Source organism: Talpa occidentalis, unplaced genomic scaffold (genome assembly GCF_014898055.3).
Source record: "Talpa occidentalis isolate TD23 unplaced genomic scaffold, MPIMG_talOcc4v2.1 talOcc4.2, whole genome shotgun sequence".
Lineage (NCBI taxonomy): Eukaryota > Metazoa > Chordata > Mammalia > Eulipotyphla > Talpidae > Talpa > Talpa occidentalis.
The window spans coordinates 117,829,245-117,850,522 of NW_023602073.1; the positions used below are offsets into that span (position 1 = coordinate 117,829,245).

The 21,278-nt window shown below is 37.5% G+C and overlaps 1 protein-coding gene across 2 annotated transcripts in view; it reads right to left on the reverse strand.

Annotated features, from left to right (window-relative positions):
* Nucleotides 1-2,114: 2,114 nt before the first annotated feature.
* Nucleotides 2,115-21,278, reverse strand: part of MCM9 (minichromosome maintenance 9 homologous recombination repair factor) — a 60,871-nt gene continuing 41,707 nt past the window's right edge. For both annotated transcript variants that reach the window (XM_054699132.1, XM_037520309.2), the window contains exons 8-13: nt 20,915-21,089; nt 14,379-14,581; nt 12,826-13,029; nt 11,740-11,822; nt 11,025-11,170; nt 2,115-6,324 (exon numbers count right to left, since the gene is read on the reverse strand). In XM_054699132.1, coding sequence (XP_054555107.1) covers nt 4,851-6,324; nt 11,025-11,170; nt 11,740-11,822; nt 12,826-13,029; nt 14,379-14,581; nt 20,915-21,089 — 2,285 coding nt within the window. In that variant the 3' untranslated portion in view covers nt 2,115-4,850. The remainder of the gene's footprint in view (nt 6,325-11,024; nt 11,171-11,739; nt 11,823-12,825; nt 13,030-14,378; nt 14,582-20,914; nt 21,090-21,278) is intronic.

Here is a 21,278-nt window from a genome sequence, read left to right on the forward strand (position 1 = left end):
TGTTGATAATTATAAAAGTTGGAAATCTGGAATATATTCAAATATATCTTTACAGATTATTCCTAAAGTGTACTTCAAGTAATATCCTTCCTATGCTCCTATCTACTTTAATTTTCCTCTAAGTATTTCTAAGAGCGACGATGCAGTTATGATGAGCCATTTGTGCACAGGAAAACGGAGGCTTGAGAACCAGGGACACGTTAAACAGCTCCCTCTATGGCCTGTAGCATAAACTGCACATTCAATACTGCCGAAGTGGTTTGTAATCCCTGAAAAACACCTAATTGCCCTCAGGTTAAGATTCACAGCTCTCCCTGGACAGAGATGATCCGAAGTGTTTTTAGAGGCCTCTCTCTGAAGTTGGTTGAATGTAGTAGAAATAGTAAGTGTTGCTAGCGTGATAGGACCTATTGCTGTGAAGGCAGAAGTGCAGTGGATTGCTCAACCACTGCCTTCCACCCCTGCTCTTGAAGACTGTCTCCTCCCACTCTCTGGGTGCTGTGTTAGTACCAGAGGGCCCCTCACCTCCTCACTCCCCATTTCCTCTAAACCAAGGTGATCAGAGTCTGAATCAGTAAGATGAAGGTGGGTGTGTATCATCCGGAAAAGTGAGAGAAAAGCACAGTTGTAGCCAGGTCCCAAAGCAGATCAAAAACTTCAAGTTGCAGAAGTCTCCAGTGAGCAGTGCAGGACTGTGCAGAGGGGTAGTAAATTGGACCCCACTCACCAAGGGATGCTGCAGTGAGGAGCCATGAGGACCCAAGAGAGGGTGAGAGCACCAGGGTCATATAAGCCTGGCTAGACTTTTGTTTCCTGTTCTTAGTAGACTCCCCGCCCTGTCCTTAGAGTAAACCTACTTTTTTTTGCCGCTAGCCTCTGAGGTTTTCCTTTCTTGTTACTCAATACCTCAGAATCACCTAATCCTTGTTTTTATGGATGAGATCATTGAAGACAGTGAGGTCACATAGTTGGCTACTGATCATTTGGTTCTAAAACCCAGTCAGCCTGTTCTTTATGCTACCCAGTCTCATTTATCTACCAGTGAGCTCTGAAAGTTAGATTTGAAATAATATGCAGCATTTTGACACTGTCCTTGCTTATTATGAGATCCTAAATTAAACGAGGTTTATCCCCACATAAAAATGCACCTGATAAAATGCTTGTTTTGGGGTGGTTAAACTCCTCCTTGTTTAGCTATAACATTAAGATTCCAATCAAACATAAAGAAGAGTAGCCTGAAAAGGTATTCACAAGATAAATAATTTTCAGCCTAATTCTTGGTGAGATCAGGTCCAGCATGAATGTTGCATTTTGTTCTTGGACTATATACTGGACTGGAGTATTTACATAGACACATTAACAATTTGGTTAAGCCTAATTTAACATTTCTGCCTTCCTCACTTTTACCAGTATTCCCTTTAGACGCATTCTTAAACCTTTAAGGAAGGAGGAAGTGGGGGAATTGATCAAACTGCATAGGGAGCAGTTACCACCACTTCCTGTGTGCGTGGATATCCCTGGGTGGGGGGACATGTGTAAGATGGGTCACAGCCAACAAGCCCCCTACTGCAGTGAGCACTAATATGAGCCAGGAGCCTTCTTTTCTTGCTCTCTCTCTATACATTTTTTTAACACTAAGGAATATGCACTGGCCTAGACTTCTACATTGTGAGCTTGCTAGTTTGGAAATAGGTTCCCTGATAAGAGGATAAAGTAAACCTGGTTCTGGGTAGTCCCCTTGATCCAGACTTTCAGGGTGGTACATTTCTGACCCACCAAATGCTGTAAAAGTAAATTCTAGGGATCTTCCTTGTGAATGACCTAATAAGATTTTCTCTAGAATTGGTTTTCCACTCCTTTAACTAGTTAGGCAGGAGGCTTAGCACTTGGGGAGGGCACAGAAATAAAGTATGATAAATTCATAAAGAGCATGTAAGTTTGTTAGAATGAAAATTTGTCACCCAAGAATGGATCTCTATTATTAAAGTTTTAGTATACCTTCAGAATAAGCTTAAAAGTTTGTATAAATTAAGTCAAAAAGTTAAAGACAGAATAATATACTTGTTTTACCTTTTATTTCTAAGAAAAAACAAAAATATCAATAAAATCCCAATGAAAATTTAAGTATCATATATACTCAATTCTTTTATATAATTATAATGCTGGTTTAGTCCTTTCACAAAATAAGAGGTAGCTTTTATTGTGTCTAAGTAGTTTTACAGTATTAAAATATTTTCAAGGAGTCTATTGGCCTGAAATAAAAACATTCAGAATTAAATGTATTTTTTACACTTTCCTTTATTAAGCAGAAATACGATTTTCAAACTGTACATATTTTTCCCATGATACCTATGTGCTTCTTTGGCACACATCTTAAAGACCATATGAGAGAAAGTCTTAGTTGTCATGAAATCACATAGGGTAAGAAAAGTAGAATGCAGTAGAATAAAATGTGACCTCAGGACACTAAACATTCATCAGCTCTGAAGTTACCACAGGGGACCCAACAAAAGTGGTAGTACTTCTGCCCACGGCTGATTCTCTGTGCACCTCTGAGACCCCAAGTTTGGTCTCTAATACCACTGGCCTCCAAAGGAAATGTTTAAAGGAACCAGTATCAGATAGGTGCTATTATGTTTTGGGACAGGAAAAAAATCAAGATGGGATTGGAACGTCCTATTGTTTTCAGATAGCATGGATAATTTAGAAATGTTAGTCCTCAAAGGACACTGGCATCGATATAATATCACTTCTTAGTTACCAACACAAAAGCCCATAGATTCTGAGCATCACAATAGGCTGGGACAGTTTTTTTAATAAGGGCAATGTTTATATTGAGAATTTCACTTCTTCTAGTCATGTTGTAATATTTACATATATGTTAATTTCTGTCTGGGTTAGCATAGAAAAATAAACACATGGAACTTGTAAAGTTGACCAAATGATCCTCACAGAGGAGACTAAAATAAGAAACAGAGTGGATTTACTCGCAAAAACAATGGATGTCTGGTGACTACAAATTAAGACCACATAGAAGGTGGCACAGATGGTCATACATAATAACTAACAAAGACAATTCAACACTATATTTTAAAATATGAATTACTCAGTATCCCAGAGATAACTAGTTAACTACAAAAATGTAGTAATCTCTCATTACTAAGAAACGGAAGCTCTAGAATCAGTATTTCCAATAAGGTGATGAAAACAGATCATAATAATACTGCCAGCTATGCCAAGTTTATATATCATTTCTGCAAAAATACCAAGTTTCAAAGACAAAATTCTATGAGAAAGGGATTTAGTTTACCATGACAAAGGTCAGCTTAATGCTGTGACTCAGGTTTGAATTACCCTACTCTGTACAACCATACCATCCAGACCAGGTTCAATGTTACATAATCTAGATTCTTTCCTTTTTCTTAGATTTAGCAATAATACTGAAACCCAGGAAAGTACTAGTTGGACAGATTAGGAATATTTCAAGTTAAGCATTCCTACTACATCAGAAAATTAAGTTCAAAAATAATTAAGAAATTGCTTAAACCACAGTCTTGATGTTTTACAATTGGTTTAAGTGAATGTATAATAATGTTTTATAATCATTGCTTGTATATATATATTTTATTAGCTGCTTAAGATGTCTGAAGATTACAAAGGACTCATCCATACTAAATTTGAACTCACAGTTTAAAATTTTTCAGAAACTTAAATTAGTAAATTTTGGAATATTAAACTGCTCAAGAAAAAATGGGATTCCTAAATTTTTTTCTGTATTAAATTTAATGACGTGAATATTAAAGTATATATAATTTTGAATACTTTTGTCCAAAAGTCCCTCAGACAGTTAAAGAATCAATCAATTATTATTTCTCAAATTTATACTTTTGAAGAGAAAGACTCTACTTATGGAATTCTAACAACCCTTGCTAGAACACAAAGGAAAAAATAATTTTAAAAACGCTTAAGAAAGACAAGTTTGAGTTGTCTATTCCTACTAAATATAGTCATTTACTTGGTTTTAAAGACAAATGAGTCATACCAATTCATTTGTTTGGTTTTCAGACAAATGAGTCATAATTTAGTAAGAGTCACATTTCTATATTAACCACATGGGTAGATGCCATATTATGATTGAGGCTGCTTACTGCACACTGTCTTTCTATGCAACCACAGGAATTAGGTTCTGTTTGAAGGTAGGTCCCTAAGAAATAAAAGAATCTAAAGTACCCCAGGTTGGCTTGAGAAAGAAAGGAAAACCCAAAAGATCAGTACTGCAGAAAGCTACTATTTGGCCATGTGCCAGATCTTTAGGAATACCATGGAACTGTCAAGCTGTCTCTCAAGGAAAGAAAAGCATCAGTCATGGGAATCAATTTTTAAAAATTATTAGAAAGATAACATGATTTTGGCAATCACAATAATATTCACCATACTCAGTAAATGTTGGGAGGGAAAAAAAAAAACATAGTTCATCTGCTTTGTTAGTGTTATGAGCACTATCTTCCTGAATTTGCTATGGAGTGAATGAGAGATTGGGTTTAGGGAAGATCCTTCACCTTAAAAATAAATCAAACTGAAACCGGAACATCTTTGGGACGATAAGCACTCCATTTGCAAAATTAAGCACAATGTCAATTAATTTGATTCAAGTGCTGTTATCACACCAAAGTAAACTGATTATACAATTTAAGTGACAAAGATAAAGCTGAGATTACAAAGCCTGATGAGGGAGTTGGCATTCAGAATGGTGCTCGCCCATTGTCTGCCCATTACAAATACCAGGTGGATCCTGAGAAGGTGCTCTGTTGAGTTGGTAAGTTGAAATTTGACCAGAAGGTTTTTCATGATTAAGGTTTTTTTCTCATTTCTTCATCCCAATCAAAGTCTAATGCTTCTTCATCTAGTTCTGCTAAAGCGAAGAGAGAGTTTTTTGAAAGAATCGATTTCTCAGTGAAGCCCTCCAGCTGAAAACTTTTCCTTTTGCTGCCAAGCACTGAAGCTGTGATTGCGGGAGAAGGGCTAGGACCTCTCGTACCCCAGTTCTTACTTTCAGGAGGAGGAGGGGATTCTGATTTGGATTCAGAGGAAGAAGTAAAAGAGAAGTTTGCCAATTTGGCTAATGTGCCAGCATGAACCTTAGTGCTTTTATTATTGCATGAAACCTCTTCTTTCCTGTCTCTTTCACAAGAAAGATGAAAATGCCCAGTTTTGTTGCCAAGCTCTACACTTGGCTGAATAGCTCTCTTTTCAGGGGCACATTCTCTCTTCTCTCTTGGTCCATCTTTCTCCTGTATTTGCTGCGATGCCTCCTTTGTCTTCCTCTGCAGCTGATCTGAGCTTCTGTTTCCTGAGATAGGGGTCAGTTTTTCTGGGTCATTCTCAGGCAGGGCTGCTTCTTTTCCCATTCTATGTTGGGAAATCTTAGGCCTCTGAACTATTATTTCAGTTGTGCCAGGAGTCACAGAGCTAGAGTCTTCAGGAGAGTGGATCAGTTTTGACTTCTGTTTGAAAGTAAATTTTGACAGTTTGGCCACAGGAGGAACTGGCCTATCAACACTCTTAAGTTCAGGCTCTTCCACCTGAATGAGGGGTTTGTGTCTCTTCCTTTTGGGAGTTTCCAGGGTGTTGTCTGGATTTTGTAAAGGAATGGACTGAGGAGGAGAAGGGCGAGTGGGCATGGGCACCCCGGTGGACTTTCTGCACAACTCCTGGGCCCTCCCCTTGCGCAGTTTGTGCAGTTTCCTGGGGACATGATAAGTCAGTAGTGAGTCTGGTTCATCAGCAGATACTGCTGCTTCAGAAATTATTGCTGCCTTTTCTGCCTTCTTACCCTCAATATTGTCTGCCCTCAAAGGAGTCTCTGTCCCTCCTGGTGCTGGAATCTGTCCAATTTCCAACTGGTTTCTTTGGCCTGGCTTATTCCTTTCCTTACCCTGAGATTTGTTGCTGGAGATTTTCAAAGCCATTTTTTTCTCAGTTGTTTTGGGACCAGGAGACACATGAACAGTGTTGTTAGGTTCCATCTGATGAGTTGCCATGGAGTCAAACCAGTCCAAACTGTCATCTCTACTATTTTTGTGCTCAGCTGAATGTTTTCCACTTGATGTATTAGGTCCCAGATGGGATGGGGGGCTGTGTTGGGGGCTTCCCTTAGGAGTGCCTCCAGTGGGGGAGGCATGTATGCTGCTGTTCAATTCTTTTTGCGTTGAAGTTCTGAAATTGCGTTCTCCCCCTGGATCATTTCTCAAGAATCCTGGAGTAGATTCTGCCTCCCGAGTCCATGATAGGGATTGGGATCGGTATGCACTCTGATTTTGTAACCTGTAGCAGAGATAAAGAGAACATGCATTGAAGGGAAGAGAATTTGCTTTAACCTTTATATCTCCTTAGTCTCTGAGATGTCATCTAAAAGTTTTAGTCCAACATAAATCCAAGTTAATACCAAATATGGTCTCTTATAGAACAGAAAGAAGAAATTATCCTTTTTTCATCAGTATAGAATTTAAGTGCTCTGACAATCATTGTAATTTAACCTAAAACTGTAGTAAAATTAATAGAATAGCAGGTTTGTCTACATTTTTAGATCTCTCTGAAGTTCATTTAATTCATTTAAGATTGTTGTAAGTCAGGGTAAAATCCTCAGTCTTATCTCTCATGGTAAATGTTCAACTGCAAGACAGATTTGTAGCTCTCTGCACAGTAGTTGACTGCTGATCAAGAAAGTGGTTCTGACCTGCACCCCTATGTTTATAGCAGCACTGTTTACAATAGCTAAGCTTTGGAAACAACCCAAATGCCCAAAAATAGATGACTGGATCAAGAAGATGTGGTACATATATACCATGGAATATTACTCAGCATTCAAAAAAGATAAACACATGCAATTTGCAGCAACATGGATGGCGCTGGAAGGGATCATGCTCAGCGAAATAAGCCAAAAAGAAAAAGAAAAATACCGGATGGTCTCACTCATAGCAGGAATCTAGAAAACTTAAATAAGGGACCAGGAAAATGAATAACTATAAGAAAGTGAAAATCAAAATCAACAAAAAACTATGAACCAGAGACACTTTTAGGGGGGCGGGGGTGGGAGGGGAGGGATTGGGGTCAGAATGGGGGGGCTGCAATTGTATGGGGAATATAACAATAAAATTTATTAAAAAAAAAAAAAAAAAGATAATGAATGTGACTCTCGGAGGGCTCAAAAAATGTATCTACGATTACGAAATGACTAGGTAGCTGAGTCACAATTCAAAATAAAGTTTTTGTGTCTTTAAAAAAAAAAAAAAAAAAAAAAAAGAAAGTGGTTCTGGTAGTTGGGTTGCCAATTTGCAGATCAGAACCAAAGAGAAAGACCAGAGATGATGATTTCTCACAGCTCTTTACCTAATTGAAGTACTAACTCTTAGTGCATCTAAAAAGTCACCTTCCTCAAGGGTGGAAAGACAGATTCTTCTGTAGTAGCTGTACTGGTACTCCCTCTGCACTTCCCCTCCAGCGTTCAGATTCATGGCCATCATCCCCCTCGTGGCCCCCATTCCCTCTTGCCCCCTAAGCCCCTCACCCCACCCCACCACCCAGGTGACTGTGACACCTTTCCTGCAAAGTCCAGTAACATGTTAACATGTGTTCTGGGCAGCAATTCTTCATTGAGTTGGACGTACTGCCCTTCCCAGAATGAAGGATTTGATCAGTGATGTTCATTTCAAATCTTGGGCATATAAGAAACAGAAATAATTAGAAAGTCCTTCATAACAACTTAGAAACACCTTTTCAATATAAGGGGCAATATGACCCCACTTCCATATTGCTTCCTTTCAGATTTAGACCCTTTACCAAGTCTGAAAAGGAAGTACACCAGAAAGCAGAGAAGTGAATTATTCTGAAACATGAGTGTAATCATGGAAAAGGGAAGGATGTATTAAATGAGTTTTAAATTTGAACATATTTAAATAAATTGAAATTTTAATGGTAGCTCTCTTTGAGAAATAAGATTATGATTTCTTTCTTATTAATTTATTACACCAAAACAGCAAATCCACATTCACTGAAGTCACAAATTAAAAAAAAATAGCTTTCAGAATTACTACTACTTAGTAACTGAAGTCGGTTACTCATAGTTGTTAAAGGTCTATAACAACATCCCTATCCTTTAAGGCAGTTGGATAATGTAAGTCTACTTTTAGTCTAATCCTGCTTTGTGAATTAAATTCTCCACTATCTAAAATGTCTACAGTTTTATTCCACCTTCCTAAAAGACAGCATCTTTGCCTCTCTTTGGAGGTGGGTAGAATGGCCGCAAGTTGAGGCAAACTATTACTTGTAAAGTATTTCCCTGAAGAAAATGTAATAAAAATATAAGTAGCTACATTATTATATTTTTATTTTTATTATTCAAGTTTTATTATTACTATGTGATCTCCTTGAGGGACAGAGAACACTCTCCTAAGGAATAAAAACCCACATGCTATTGGGGCTTTCTCACTTGGTAAGCTAAGCTTTAGATTGTGTCTTGAAGGTAACTCACTTCCTCCTGCAGGGCACCTGGTTTTGTTGCTGTGAGGGTCAGCACTGGAACACAGCTTGCATGAGCAAAGAAACACCAGGAAGAACATCTTAAGGCAGAGTCCTATCTTTCAGATCATTGCCTATTCTGTTTTTCTTCTTTCCTTTGAGGAGGGACTTTTGAATTTTTTAAAGTGCAATTGTTATTTTTCTATTACATAACACGAATGCTGAGCTTCACATTGCTCCCTTCCCTGAATCCAGTACATGTCAGTTTATGGTCAATATGTCAAAACGAGCAGCCTCTCCAAAAGCCTGGCCCAGCCCACAGCAGGCCTGAAAAGGATTGGCAGTATCAAACTATAAAAGAATCAAAGAAACAGCTTTGATCTTAACACTATGCTCTGGATCATTAAAAAGCCAGAAGACCAAAAGAAACGGGAGTGACTTTATAAAGAGTATAGGTTTACTGTGGTCTGGCACCTGAGTACTAGCAGGACAAAGGCAATCCTCATACTTCCCTAGTAAGGTTGAGCTCAAGTTTTATAAATTAGAAAGAGAACGCTGCTGGGAGAAAGGACTGGATATGACAGAAATGAGGAAAAAAATTCCAAGGTTTACTCAATAGTCAACAATCTCAATGTGGGCCTCAAATTCTTCTACAGTCATTCCATCTCCACATGCAGTTCATTCCCTGGAACCCAGCTCGAGATCAACACCCATGACCAGGTTCAGGTCAATCATTAAGCCACACACACTAGTCAAGGAGACACCCCAATGGAAAAACTTGCCATTTCTGACTCGCGTTTCATAGGTACAGATTCAAAGTATAGCTTTTAAGAAACTCATGTGTTCGGTGAAAATGTGAATACCAAAATTCAGGTAGAATTCCTTAAGAATCCATGCTCTGCCCAATGCAGATGACACTTTCCTTCTCATCTGGCATTTTAATGTCACATATGAAATGACATTAACCAAAATAAGTCATTAGAAAGGTGTTTTGAAACCTTGCTCTGCCATTCCTGAGTTATTACCCCGTAGGACAAAAAATAGATTTTTCCTCAAGATAAAATACATCATTCTCACTGGGGCTTTAGCCTACTGAACATGTAACTTTTTGAAAGTTATAAACTTGAGAATAGAGGGAAGGAAAAACATTATGCTGAAGGCGGGTGGGGGGGGAGGGAGGTCAGACCTGCTGCAAATGAGGCAGGAGGGCCCTCCCAGGTTAAAGTTAGTGCCACTGTCTCTAGTTCACTAACTTTCTAGTGACTAGCAAGTTAGGTTCTCTGAAACCAATCTGGACTTCTGTCTTCTACCTGTGACTTCCTTTCACCAGGGTTACATAATGACTAATGAGAAAATATTTATTACACTTGGGAGAAAACTTTGAAATGGAGTAAAATTAAAACAGTAATAGAGACTATAATTCTTTATGTAAACCCCCTTGCATGTGCTTCTAGTGAGGAAAAATGATAAAATCATGTTATTACAATATTTTGTATCTGGGTCTGGCCTGGAAGAGATCACTATCCCTGAGTCCAATTTCCTGTTTCTAAGCAGAAATCCCAGTTGCCTCTCTGAGTAGCACTGCTCTGCTTCTTATATTGAGTCAAAGACAGAGAAAAGGAAGAAGTGATAGTAGTAAAAAAGAACTCTTGATTCCATGACAACTATGCATCCTGGGGCTGAACTGTGGTAGCCTAGTTTAGTGCATCTCATGTAATCAGAACTCAGTGGCATAAATTTACTGTGTATATGATACTATACTATGTTACAGTAAAAATTTGAAATATAAATTTATATAACTTATTACTTATAGTAAAGGACCAGACATATGTTCTTACCCAAACTAGGATGAAATGCAGCTGTGGGGGGTGGTCTCCAAAGATGGCCACTAGCAATCCCCCAGCCCCATATGTCTATGCCACTTATCTCATCAAGAAGTGGTATCTATTTGCCTTTCTCTCACATGTGGACTGACCTTGAGACTTGCTGTGACTTATATACTGTGGCAGGAGTGATGCTGCACTAATTCCAGGCCCAGCCCATAAGCAGCCTGGAAGCTTGCACTGTTGTTCTAATGGAGCCCTAGGCTAGCCTGTCAGAATTCTGACCAGCATATGGTAGAGAGAGGCCAGCCATCCCCCAACCGTTTATGCTATCCCAGAGAAGGCATCACACATGGGATAGAAGGCATCTTGGATATGCCAATCCAATTACAAATGCAAATGTATAAGTGACCCTACCTGATACTATGAAAAGTGAAAATAAGTCATCTTAAGATGACTTATCAATTTTTGACTCCCAGAAAAGTCAGTACTAAAATACTTGGGTGGTTTTTGTTTTTTTTTAAGCCATTGAGTTTGGGGATAGCTGATTATACAGCAATAGATAACAGAAATAACCCCTAACAAGATAGTACAGATAGATTTTACACTTAATTTATACTCCCTTCATCTTACAAAACACCAAAGATTTTCCATTCTATTTCTTTCTTGGTTTTCTTTTCTTGCCTTTCAAGTCTTGTTAGCTCTTCATTCAAGAGGTTGGTCAGCTCCAGCTTTTCCAGAATAAGTTCACACTGTCTTTGGTACTGCTCCAGAGGATTTTCTGGAAAGGAAGTGTGGAGTGCATTCACACCTCCTAGCAGTGCACCTCCCTGAAGGGGGAGAAAATAGAAAATATCAGGAAACGTCATCAGGACAGCTTATAGAGGAAGCACACACTAAGGGACCACTATTCCAGATGGCTAAAGACCAGCCCTCCACACTCCCATTCTGATCCCATCTTGGGGATCAGAATCACCTGGGAGCCTTTTTGAAATTTCAGTAGTTCTCTCCCCCAGTTCTTGGTGAAGCACTGCTCTAAGAAGCTATATTGTGAGGGACCATGAGCATCCCTCAGGTATGTTGAGGAGGAAAATGATTGAGACTCACTACTTTACACTGACACTGTAGCAAAAGCAATGCTACTGATGCAGAGAATGTTTCCATGACAATTTTTCCTCATTCATTCATTTTATTTAATTTTTTATTGATGGAACATTGGTTTACAACATAGTCAGACTTCTAGTTTCCCCCTTTCTTTTAAATGGTTTCCCTTGGATATTTTCCCAGGAATTAGTAGACATAGAACATGATCATTTTTATAACTCCTGATGTACTATAAATTGTTTTCTTTTAATGCTTGTAGTTAGGAATCAAATATTAGGAACAAAATACCCCTTACCTGCATTGAAGATTCCATTACTGACACCACTGTAATAGCATCTTCCAGAGTCACAGTGTCACGAAACATCAGGCGAGCATGAGCTAAGGAAATAAGAGGTATTTGAAATTAAGAAGACAGAGATTTTTAAGTAAGTATTTGAGGTGCAAATGTAATATTCTACCTGATTCTCCCTCCCTTGGGAAAAATGGATGAGTTACTAATAAATATTTTAATATAACAAGTACAAAAGTCTAGTTCAACTAGCTTTTAGATTGTTTCTCTTATAATAGGCCTTATAAAACATAGCCCATGGCAAGTCTATATTATTTACATGTAAAATTACTCTGGGCTCCAGTAAAGAAAGCATATTTGATAGCCAACAACTTTTAACCTTCATTTTCCAGTCTATTATAAAAATACACAAGTTTAAAACTCATTTTCTCATCTCTGGTGCGAGTTTTTCAAAACAACTAAATCTGCAAGCCTGAGTTGAGTATTTTTTGCTCTCTTATTAAGTATAAATCTTTGAATAAATGAAGTCCATATTAAAAATGATGGACTTTTTAATAAATCATGTATTATGTCATCATAATATTCATGTGAATTTTTTTGGAATAATGTAAACAAGGGCTAAATGTAAAAGCCATCATTAGAAAAGTCTTAGACACGTCAGATACATGCATGCATGTAAGTCTCACATACAGAACAGCTAAGGCATGGCAATGTTAACTAGTGTTGCTATGTTAGTGGTGGGTTGGGATATAGTAAATAATCCAAACAAGGCAGTATCCTTCCCTAAATGCTAATAGGCTGACATTGAGAAACAAAACAATAGCAAGATATTCTAAAAGAATGATGTTTTAAGTTATAGGAGGTCCTGAGATATCACAAAGATTTCTCTTAATGACACCATATTCCACTCAACACCCACGATCTGTCCCCAGAGGAGAGGCGGTGTCATAGCTCAGTCTTGACTTTTTAAGTGACTGTGAGCACCTCTGGGTAGGGATTATTTTTCCTCATCTTTGAAGTCATGGTGCCAAGCCTCATGCAAGGCACATATTGGGCATCTAATGAAAGTATTGTTTGTTGAATCAAATAAACCTTCTGCTAATCGGATCAAGCTTTCCAACAGGCGGATGGTTGTGCGGGCAGCATTCCGAGAATCACTCTGCCTTTGCATCTGATAGTAGCGAAGAAGAACTTGATTTCCCACGTCAGATAACTTGGGCTGCAGATTCCTAATGAAGCAGAAGTAGGTTTTCATCTTTTCCATGCTCCAGAGCTTCTCTGATTTGCTTGGGTAACCTGTATATACCAGGTGTTGGTTGAGTCAGTAATTTCTAACAACAGGCAAACAACTCATTTTAATTTGCGTGTTTTCAAACCTCCCTCCTTTTTCCTGTATAATGGGGAACAAGAGGCCTGCCATTTCTTGGAGATTTTGCCTAGTGAACTGACATATTAGACTTTTTCTTGGACTCCTTGTCGGAAGAATTACACCCACATAACATTATCTGACTGACCAGACCATGCTCAGGTGTTGGTCTGCAGCATGAGTGCTTATTTTCCCACTCCAGAAAAACCCTGGTCCAGTTGTATCTGCACATGTAGCTTTATTGAAGTACATGGTTAGTTCTAGCCATGAAAAGATATATGAACTTCTCATCAGTAAGGAATGACTATAGACCCCACTAAATATCCAATAATCAATAAAATTATTTTATTAATTTAAACTATTTATTTTCCATTAAAAATAATATGCACTTCTTAAAAATTATATAATAGAAGACATGCTTGAAGTAAAAGGTAAATGACCCTTACCCCCACATTATATTTGTCAACAGATATCTGGTGCTTCTCTTAAGAAAACACTCTCACACTGAAGAAAACAATAGCTTAACCTCTGAAAACTAGAGTTACGATTCATCAGAGTAATTTATTTATTTTGATTTTATTGTTTTCATTGTGATATAAATGACATTTAACATTGTACTAGTTTTAATAAAATTTAAATATTTGACATATATATAGTGAAACTATCTCCACAATAAGTTCAGTTAACATCCATTATCACACATTTTACAATTTTTCTTGTGATGAGAACTTTAAGATCTACTCTGTAAGCAACTTTCAAATACACAATAGTATTGAATAGTCACCATACTGTATATTACATCCCTAGGACTAATTAAAGAAAACCTTCACATTTTTATGGCCATTAAAATTTAGACTTGTCTCTTTATGGCATATAGTTCTATGGTACTTTGGTGTTAAAATTATTCAAAATAATTCTGGTCTCCCCTATAATATAAGCAGTGATTAAGTAAATCTTACTGAGAGGCCCATATTTAGAGATTTATTTCCTAATTCTGTCCAGTTTTCTTTGTATAGAGTGGTATGTGGTAACCGTATACCATAAGGTAGATCCCTTTCAACACAAAAGACATACTTACAACCACATCTCATTAATGGCAGGCAGAGAAAGGGCTGCTTCCTTCTGCTCCTCAGCCTGTGATTACTAAACAGTAGCTTCTCTCACTGCTCTTTGTCTAAGACTCTGTATATTGCCTGTTAGGAAAGTGTACCACCCTGTGTATTTATGGTATAGTCCTCAAAGAGAACTTCATCTGAGTGTATCGTCTGTCTCCACATACCTTTATTTTCTAAGATGAAGGAGGAAATGACACGATCCCAGTCTTCATTCTTGGTATCAAGCAAAACCAGTATTAGGTCAAATCGACTTAAGAGTGGGCTGCCAAGGGCGATGTTCACTGACACGGACTCATGAGGGTCATACTGGCCTTTGGGATTAGTTGCTGCGAGGATGGTGGTCCTTGTGTTTAGCTTGCACACGAGGCTGCCCAAATAAAGGGTAAAAGTTACTGACCATTGAGATTCAAATACAAAGATTAAACTTGTGAATAAACAAAGGCTGCTTGTGTAAAAGTCAATGTAGAATGATACAAGTAGGTATCACAGACACCACTTTCAAAGTGCATTTACACTAGTCTATCTTGAAAAAAAAAGTACTTTTCTTCAAGTTCAATAAATACTTCTTATGTTCCTACTATGAGGAGACCCCTCTGCTGGTTGCTAGGAGGTATACAAAATTTAACAAAATACAGATACTAACCTTTAGAAGCTAACTGTAGTGGTAGGATGAGGCAGAATACAGTAAATTCTAGAAATAATCAAGTTCTTAGAAAAAGTGGAGGAGTATAAGATTTAAATTTATCTATGTAGATTGAAAGAGATGATCAGAAAAACATTAGAAAGCAGCTTTTGAGCTAAACCCTCATGACCTCTGGACTTCTTTAAATGAAGCGATACAAATTTATGAAGGGGAAAAAAAGGTGACTTTGCAGAATGGTTAGTGGTTGAAGCAAAAACTTTGTGTGCTTATTTTTTTTTAAGTGAAAGAAACAAATGGGGGGGGGGAGAAAGGAAATCAGGAAACATAAGTATTGACTGGCATCACATTTTTGAGGAACTGCTACAGAGGGAAGACTGAAGACATGGGCATAGTGGTTGCGGAAGGACCATGAATGGGACTCATGGAGGAAAGCAGTGCAGAGGTCCAAGATGAGGCACATAAGTCCCAAATAGAGCAGTAGCAGGACAGGCATGACTGTGACATAACTTAAAGATCATTTTTAAAATTATTAATCATGAGAATGTTCTCAAAATAATATAGCTTATTCATTGACAATCATGTCAAACTTTTTCTCTATAAATTTGTCTGCTCTTCACTAGAGGACCTTTTTAATTACAGTGCAGGTCTGCCTCTCAGCAGTCACAATCCTGTGACATCAGGAAACATGTGCTACATTTGTTAATCCCTAATCTATTTCTATTTGGCTCTAGCAATTACCTCATGCCCTAAAGACAGAAAAAGTTTGATAATCTTTACTTGTGGCAAGTGGCACAAGATGACACTTATTATTGAAAAGAAAGACAAGGCACTTTGACAGAAAAATAAACCCCCCTTTAAAAAAATTACTGAAGGGAAAAATTCTGAACAGTCTACCTCATAATTTATGTGCCAAAATGGCCTTGTAAAAAGGCAAGTGTTTAGAACTCTGAATTCAGTTTGTTGTAAAAACAATGTAAAAAAATAGTTCCTAACTAATCTCATGAAAGCATATTTAATGAAGTGAAGCTGTTTGCATTTTCATAAAAACAGAAACTTGCTATAATATTGACAATGAAACAAAACACAATCACATATAAAATAGTAATAAAAAAATTGGGCCTCCCTGGTGGTGCAAGAGGTTAAATCTCAGTATTATGAAGCTATCAGCAACCACTGCTGATACAAGTTAGATCCTGGACAGGGAGCTGACCCACATGGTGCAGCAGACCTCTTCTGTCTCACCCACTGCTGCTCCCTTTAGCAGTGTATTTCAGTATATCCGCCTGTTCTGATCCTCTCTCTCTCTCTCTCTCTCTCACGCACACACACACACACACCACTCCCCTGCACCTCTGGCCTACACCCCAGTTCTTTTATACATAAATAAAAATAAATCTTCAAAAATAATAATTAAAAAATTATTCTCAATGCAAGGTAAAACTGATATTGTTCTTACCCTCTCTCTGAACAGTAAATATTTGTAAACCACTTCCTGTGTGCAGAGACCTGAACTGAGAATTCAAAAAGGTAAAACTGCTGCTCTCTGTCTTCAATTCCTTTGCAATAAAACTGCTGGAGGATGGGGAGGCTCAAGACAGTGCTTGCCTGAGAGTATGTGTGCAATGGATGCTGGAATCAGGATTAGCTTTACTATTAGCAAAGAGGAACTTCTGAGGAGACTCCTGGATCTCTCTGTAATATATGAAATCTTAATGTTACCCATAATGGATGGGATTTCTTTTTGGGGTGATGAAAATGTTCAGGAATTAGACAGTGGTGGTAGTTTTATGACTCTATGAATATACCAAAAATCATGAAACGGTATACTTTGAATGACACAGGTGAACTATATCTCAAAGTTTTCATGAGAAAAAGTCACAGGAAAAAATCAAAATAAATGTTTGGAAAATAACAATGGTCTTTGGTTCCCTAAGTTTCTCCCAGGAGAATACAGAATGGGAAGCTCAGTACCCTGGTTCACATATTGCCATGGAAGATAATGGATAACACTCCTAGAGTGTTGAGTTGAGTTGAGATGCAAAGAACAATGGGAAAAGTAGTTATCTCAGAATCAGGGTTTAATCATAAAACTTCCCTTAACAATACTTGTCCATGAACAGATCAATTACAAGCAAGGAAACTGAAACACTAATAAAGAGTCTTCCAAAAAAAACGAGAGGACCAGAGGGTTTTACCATACCTTCTACGAGGAACTAGTATCTTTTATCGTGGGTGATTATGAATAAAGCTGTTATAAGCATTATCTTGTAAATGAATGCTTCCTCCATTGAATTATCTTGGCATCATTCTTGAAAATCAACTGGACTTGCATCCTCTATTCAGTTATGTTGACCCTTACACTGATGCTATAACACCTTAAGTACTATAGCTTTATAGAAAATCTTGGGATAAAATACTCTAAATTTTTCTTTTTCAAAATTGCTTTGGCTATTCTAGTTCTTGCGTCTTTCCAGATGAAATTTTAAATCAATTTATTAATTTCTGCAAAAAGGCCTATTGGGATTTTTGTTGAAATTGATTCCTATTGATTTTATAGGTTGTTTTGGGGAAAAGTTACATCTTAAAAATAGTAGGTATTCTCATTTATGACACCTGATAAAGTTCTGCATTTACTTAGGGTCTTTTTAATTTCTCTTCATCAATGCTTTATAATTTTTAGTCTAAATATCTAGAACATATTTTGCTAGATTTATCACTAAATTTCATGTTTTAGGATGCCATTATAAAATTGTGTATTTTACTTCGATTTTCAATTTTTCATTGCTAGCATACAGAAAAACAATTAATTTTTATATATCAACCTTGCATCCCATGCCCTTTTAAAATTAATTTATTAGTTTTAATATCTTTTTCACTGATATTTTTTGAGACTTTATCCACAGATGGTTATGCCATATGAAATAAATACAGCTTTAATTCTCTTATAATTTATGTCTTTTCTTTTTCTTGTCTCACTAAACAGACTAAGATTTCCATCCTTGACCAGAAGTGATAACACAACATCCTTGATGAGCTTCCAATCTAACTTGAAAAACAGTCGATCTTTCACCACTAAATTATGAATACTTCTTGTAGGTTTTTCATAGATGCCATTAAAACAATTGGAAGGACTTCTAATTTGCTAAGAATTTTTATCATAAGTGAGTATCTACTTTTGTCTAATACTTTTTCTTCATCTACTGGGATAAGTTTTTGCTCTTTCATTCTGTTAATATTGTTAAAAAAAATTGATACTCAAATGTTATACCAACTTTGCATTGCTAGGACAAGCAACACTTGGTAACAATATATAATACTTTTTATATACTGCCAAATTTGATTTACTAAAATATTGATAAGAATTTTCACATCTATGTTCATGGGGGAATAACTGTCTATAGTTTCATTTCCCTGTAATGTCTCTGATTGTTTCCAAGGGATATTTTCCCATCCTTTTAACTTATGACTTTGAATTTAAAGTCAGTTTCTTGAAGATAACATTTAATTGGGTCTTGCTTTTCTATCTAATCTAACCTCTGCCTTTTAATTGTTTGCATGATTTATTTTTAGCAGGATTATTGATATGGTTAAACTTAAATCTAGCATCTTACTAACTGTATTCTATCTGTCCCATCTGTTTCCTTTCTTTCCCTCTTCCTGCTTACTTTGCACTATATTTCAAGACTCCATTTTATCTCCACAAGTGGCTTATAAGTTATACTGTTACAGGGCAGCCCCGATATAAAACAGGTTGCCTGACTGAGTCCTCACCCACACACATAAAAGGGACTTAATACTCTGCCGTAGGTACACACAAAAGATTAATAAAAGATTTATTCAAAAGGGAAGGGGAAATGAGGAAATGTACAACTTAGGGAGAAAAGTGGGAGATAAAGTCTTAAATGTGTCCTACCAGATCTGCCGATCTGGAATCCCAAATGGCACTCTGAGAGCTGGCGGTGAGCCAAGAGCCGTGAAGCCAAGAGGCAAGAGCAAGAGAGACCCCAAGGTCCACGTGTCTGGTTTTTATACCAAACCTGGCCGCTTAACTCCACCCTCAGGTCCCAGCAACCTTCCCTTTGGTGGTGATGGGATTTGTAGTTCCCAGTATCTTGATGGCTTTGGTCTGGAGTGGGGGTGGAGTCCACAAAGCCTGTATGGAATTAGCTCAGGACATCCTTTTCCCCTAACAATACCTCTTGTATTGTTTAGTGATTGTCCTAGCATTTACATTTTAACTGATTACAATCTGCCTTCAAATACTATCTGATCACTTCGCATAGAATGTCAGGTCACTGGTGTCTATCAAGCCATCCTAGGTGATCTGGGTATTGGCAGTGTTCTTGCTACCTTGGTGCTCCACAGACTTCAAATTCTTTCAGTATTGAGCTGTGATCATCTGTGTTTAGTATGAGGGTTGTCATGCAGAGCTAGAAGATTATCTTTATGACTTCTGCTCTACCATCAGTTTTCAGTAGTCACTATATAGTATTATATAATACACACACACACACACATACACACACACACCATAGCAGGGGTTCTCTTTCCATCCTCCTGTGCCTTACCAGCAGCAGACTGCTGCTGTTTGTTATTAAACTAGGCTTGTTTTTGGAGCCAGGGTAGTTTCTGGTCTCCTGTTCTTAAAAACCATGTACCTGGTGTTGGAGGGGACAGGTTGGAAAGCAGCACCACCCTGTATCTATAGAGGAGGTTTTCTGTCTGTCCCAATGGTAGCAACCTGCAGCTTTGTATGGCTTCAGGATTCTGAACCAGAGTATTTTCTGCCCCCCTCTGAAGGGGAAGATGGCTTTTGCTAAGCTACTTCTAAAAACAGAATGTTTTTTGCTTCTTGGAGGAAGGAATATTCTCTAAACTCCTCCTGAGGCAAAAGGGTTTTGTTTGTTTTGGTTTTTTGCTCTGCCCTGGGGATAAGAGGATTTGATGCTCTGCACTCAGAGCTTTAAGGCTTTTGCTTTGGATGATATGTGTCTGGTGAAGCAGGTAAGGTTTGTACTTATTTCCCAGCAGCAATTGCCTCTCAAGCCTGGACTGGGGAGGGTCTTTCTGGTTTCTATTGTGCCCAGTCTTTCCTGTGAGCATCTGGTGAAGAACCTTCATGAAGGGTTTGCAAGTGAAAATTTCCATGTGTTCAGCACTCTCAGTTATTCTAAATTGATATGCTACTCCATACTTAGACTGTAGGGAATTTAAAAATTTTTAGTTATTTCTTATTTGTTTCTATGGTAACTACCTCTTCCTCTCATGCTGTCAAAGGTGAACAGTTTGTGCCTCATCTCTCCTTGGAGGGGCTGGTTATACTTAGGAATTGACTTTCCTTGTTTTTCTTCTAAATTCAGCTCTGTACTAACTTCCAAGAAACTTATGAGGGTTATCTGGATTTTCCCCTTTAGGATAGGGGTAACATGCTGTACAGTTTTCTTAATCCTCAGTGGAAGAAGAACTTAAATTTATATTTTGTATGACTATTTTACATTTCATTAAAAAATAACATTGCATTTTATAAAAATACTGTGATGGATTGAAAAGAATGGCTCGACTAGTCCTTTACCACAAATAGTGTGACGAGCACTGTTCTAATGCACTGTTCTAATAGTTAATAGTTATGATAAGATGGTTCAACCTATGCCATAAGTGAACTGCTTAACTGTAAGAACATTTCTTTTGGAACTTATGACATACTTTTGATAACACAAAGGGGTCATACTAATTCACACCTAGCAGAAGGTAAGGCAGTAGAAGTGGTTAATAAAACACTTTTACTTTCAAAGATTTATTTTGTAGCCTATCATATAGCACTGCTAATTTTCTCTCCTTCTAAAATAGATTGACAGCATTTGTCCCAGTTTTCCCTTTCTTTTTCCCAACAACTCATTTTTATTTTCATGGGAAAACTAATGTCTTGAAGGGTGATAATTTATAAGCTCAGAGAAGACCAAATATACCTTACAGTTCAATAAGGTTCACATATTTCCATAATCATATTATTAACTGATTTCACTTTTCCCACAAATTTTAAAGAAGAGAAATTCTTACCCAGCCTTAGCAACACTTATGGTTTGCTGCTCCATTGCTTCATGGATACTGGTTCTATCATGTTCTTTGAGGCTGTTAAACTCATCGATACAGCAAAGGCCTGCATCTGCAAGTACTAATGCTCCAGCCTCCAAATTCCATTCTCCTGAGTCTTTTACAGCAGTTACTGTCAGACCTAAGGAGAAAAGCATGTTGTGTCAGCAACCTATGTCAGTAGATATAATAGTACAATGATGAAAATGAAAAATTTGCTCATAATCATAATGAGGGAGAGATTCCCTTCATATGTCTTATTTGATTTTGAATCATCCTTTACATATCAATTAATAAAGCAGAGTGGTCAAAGGCAAAGATTTTAGTGTCA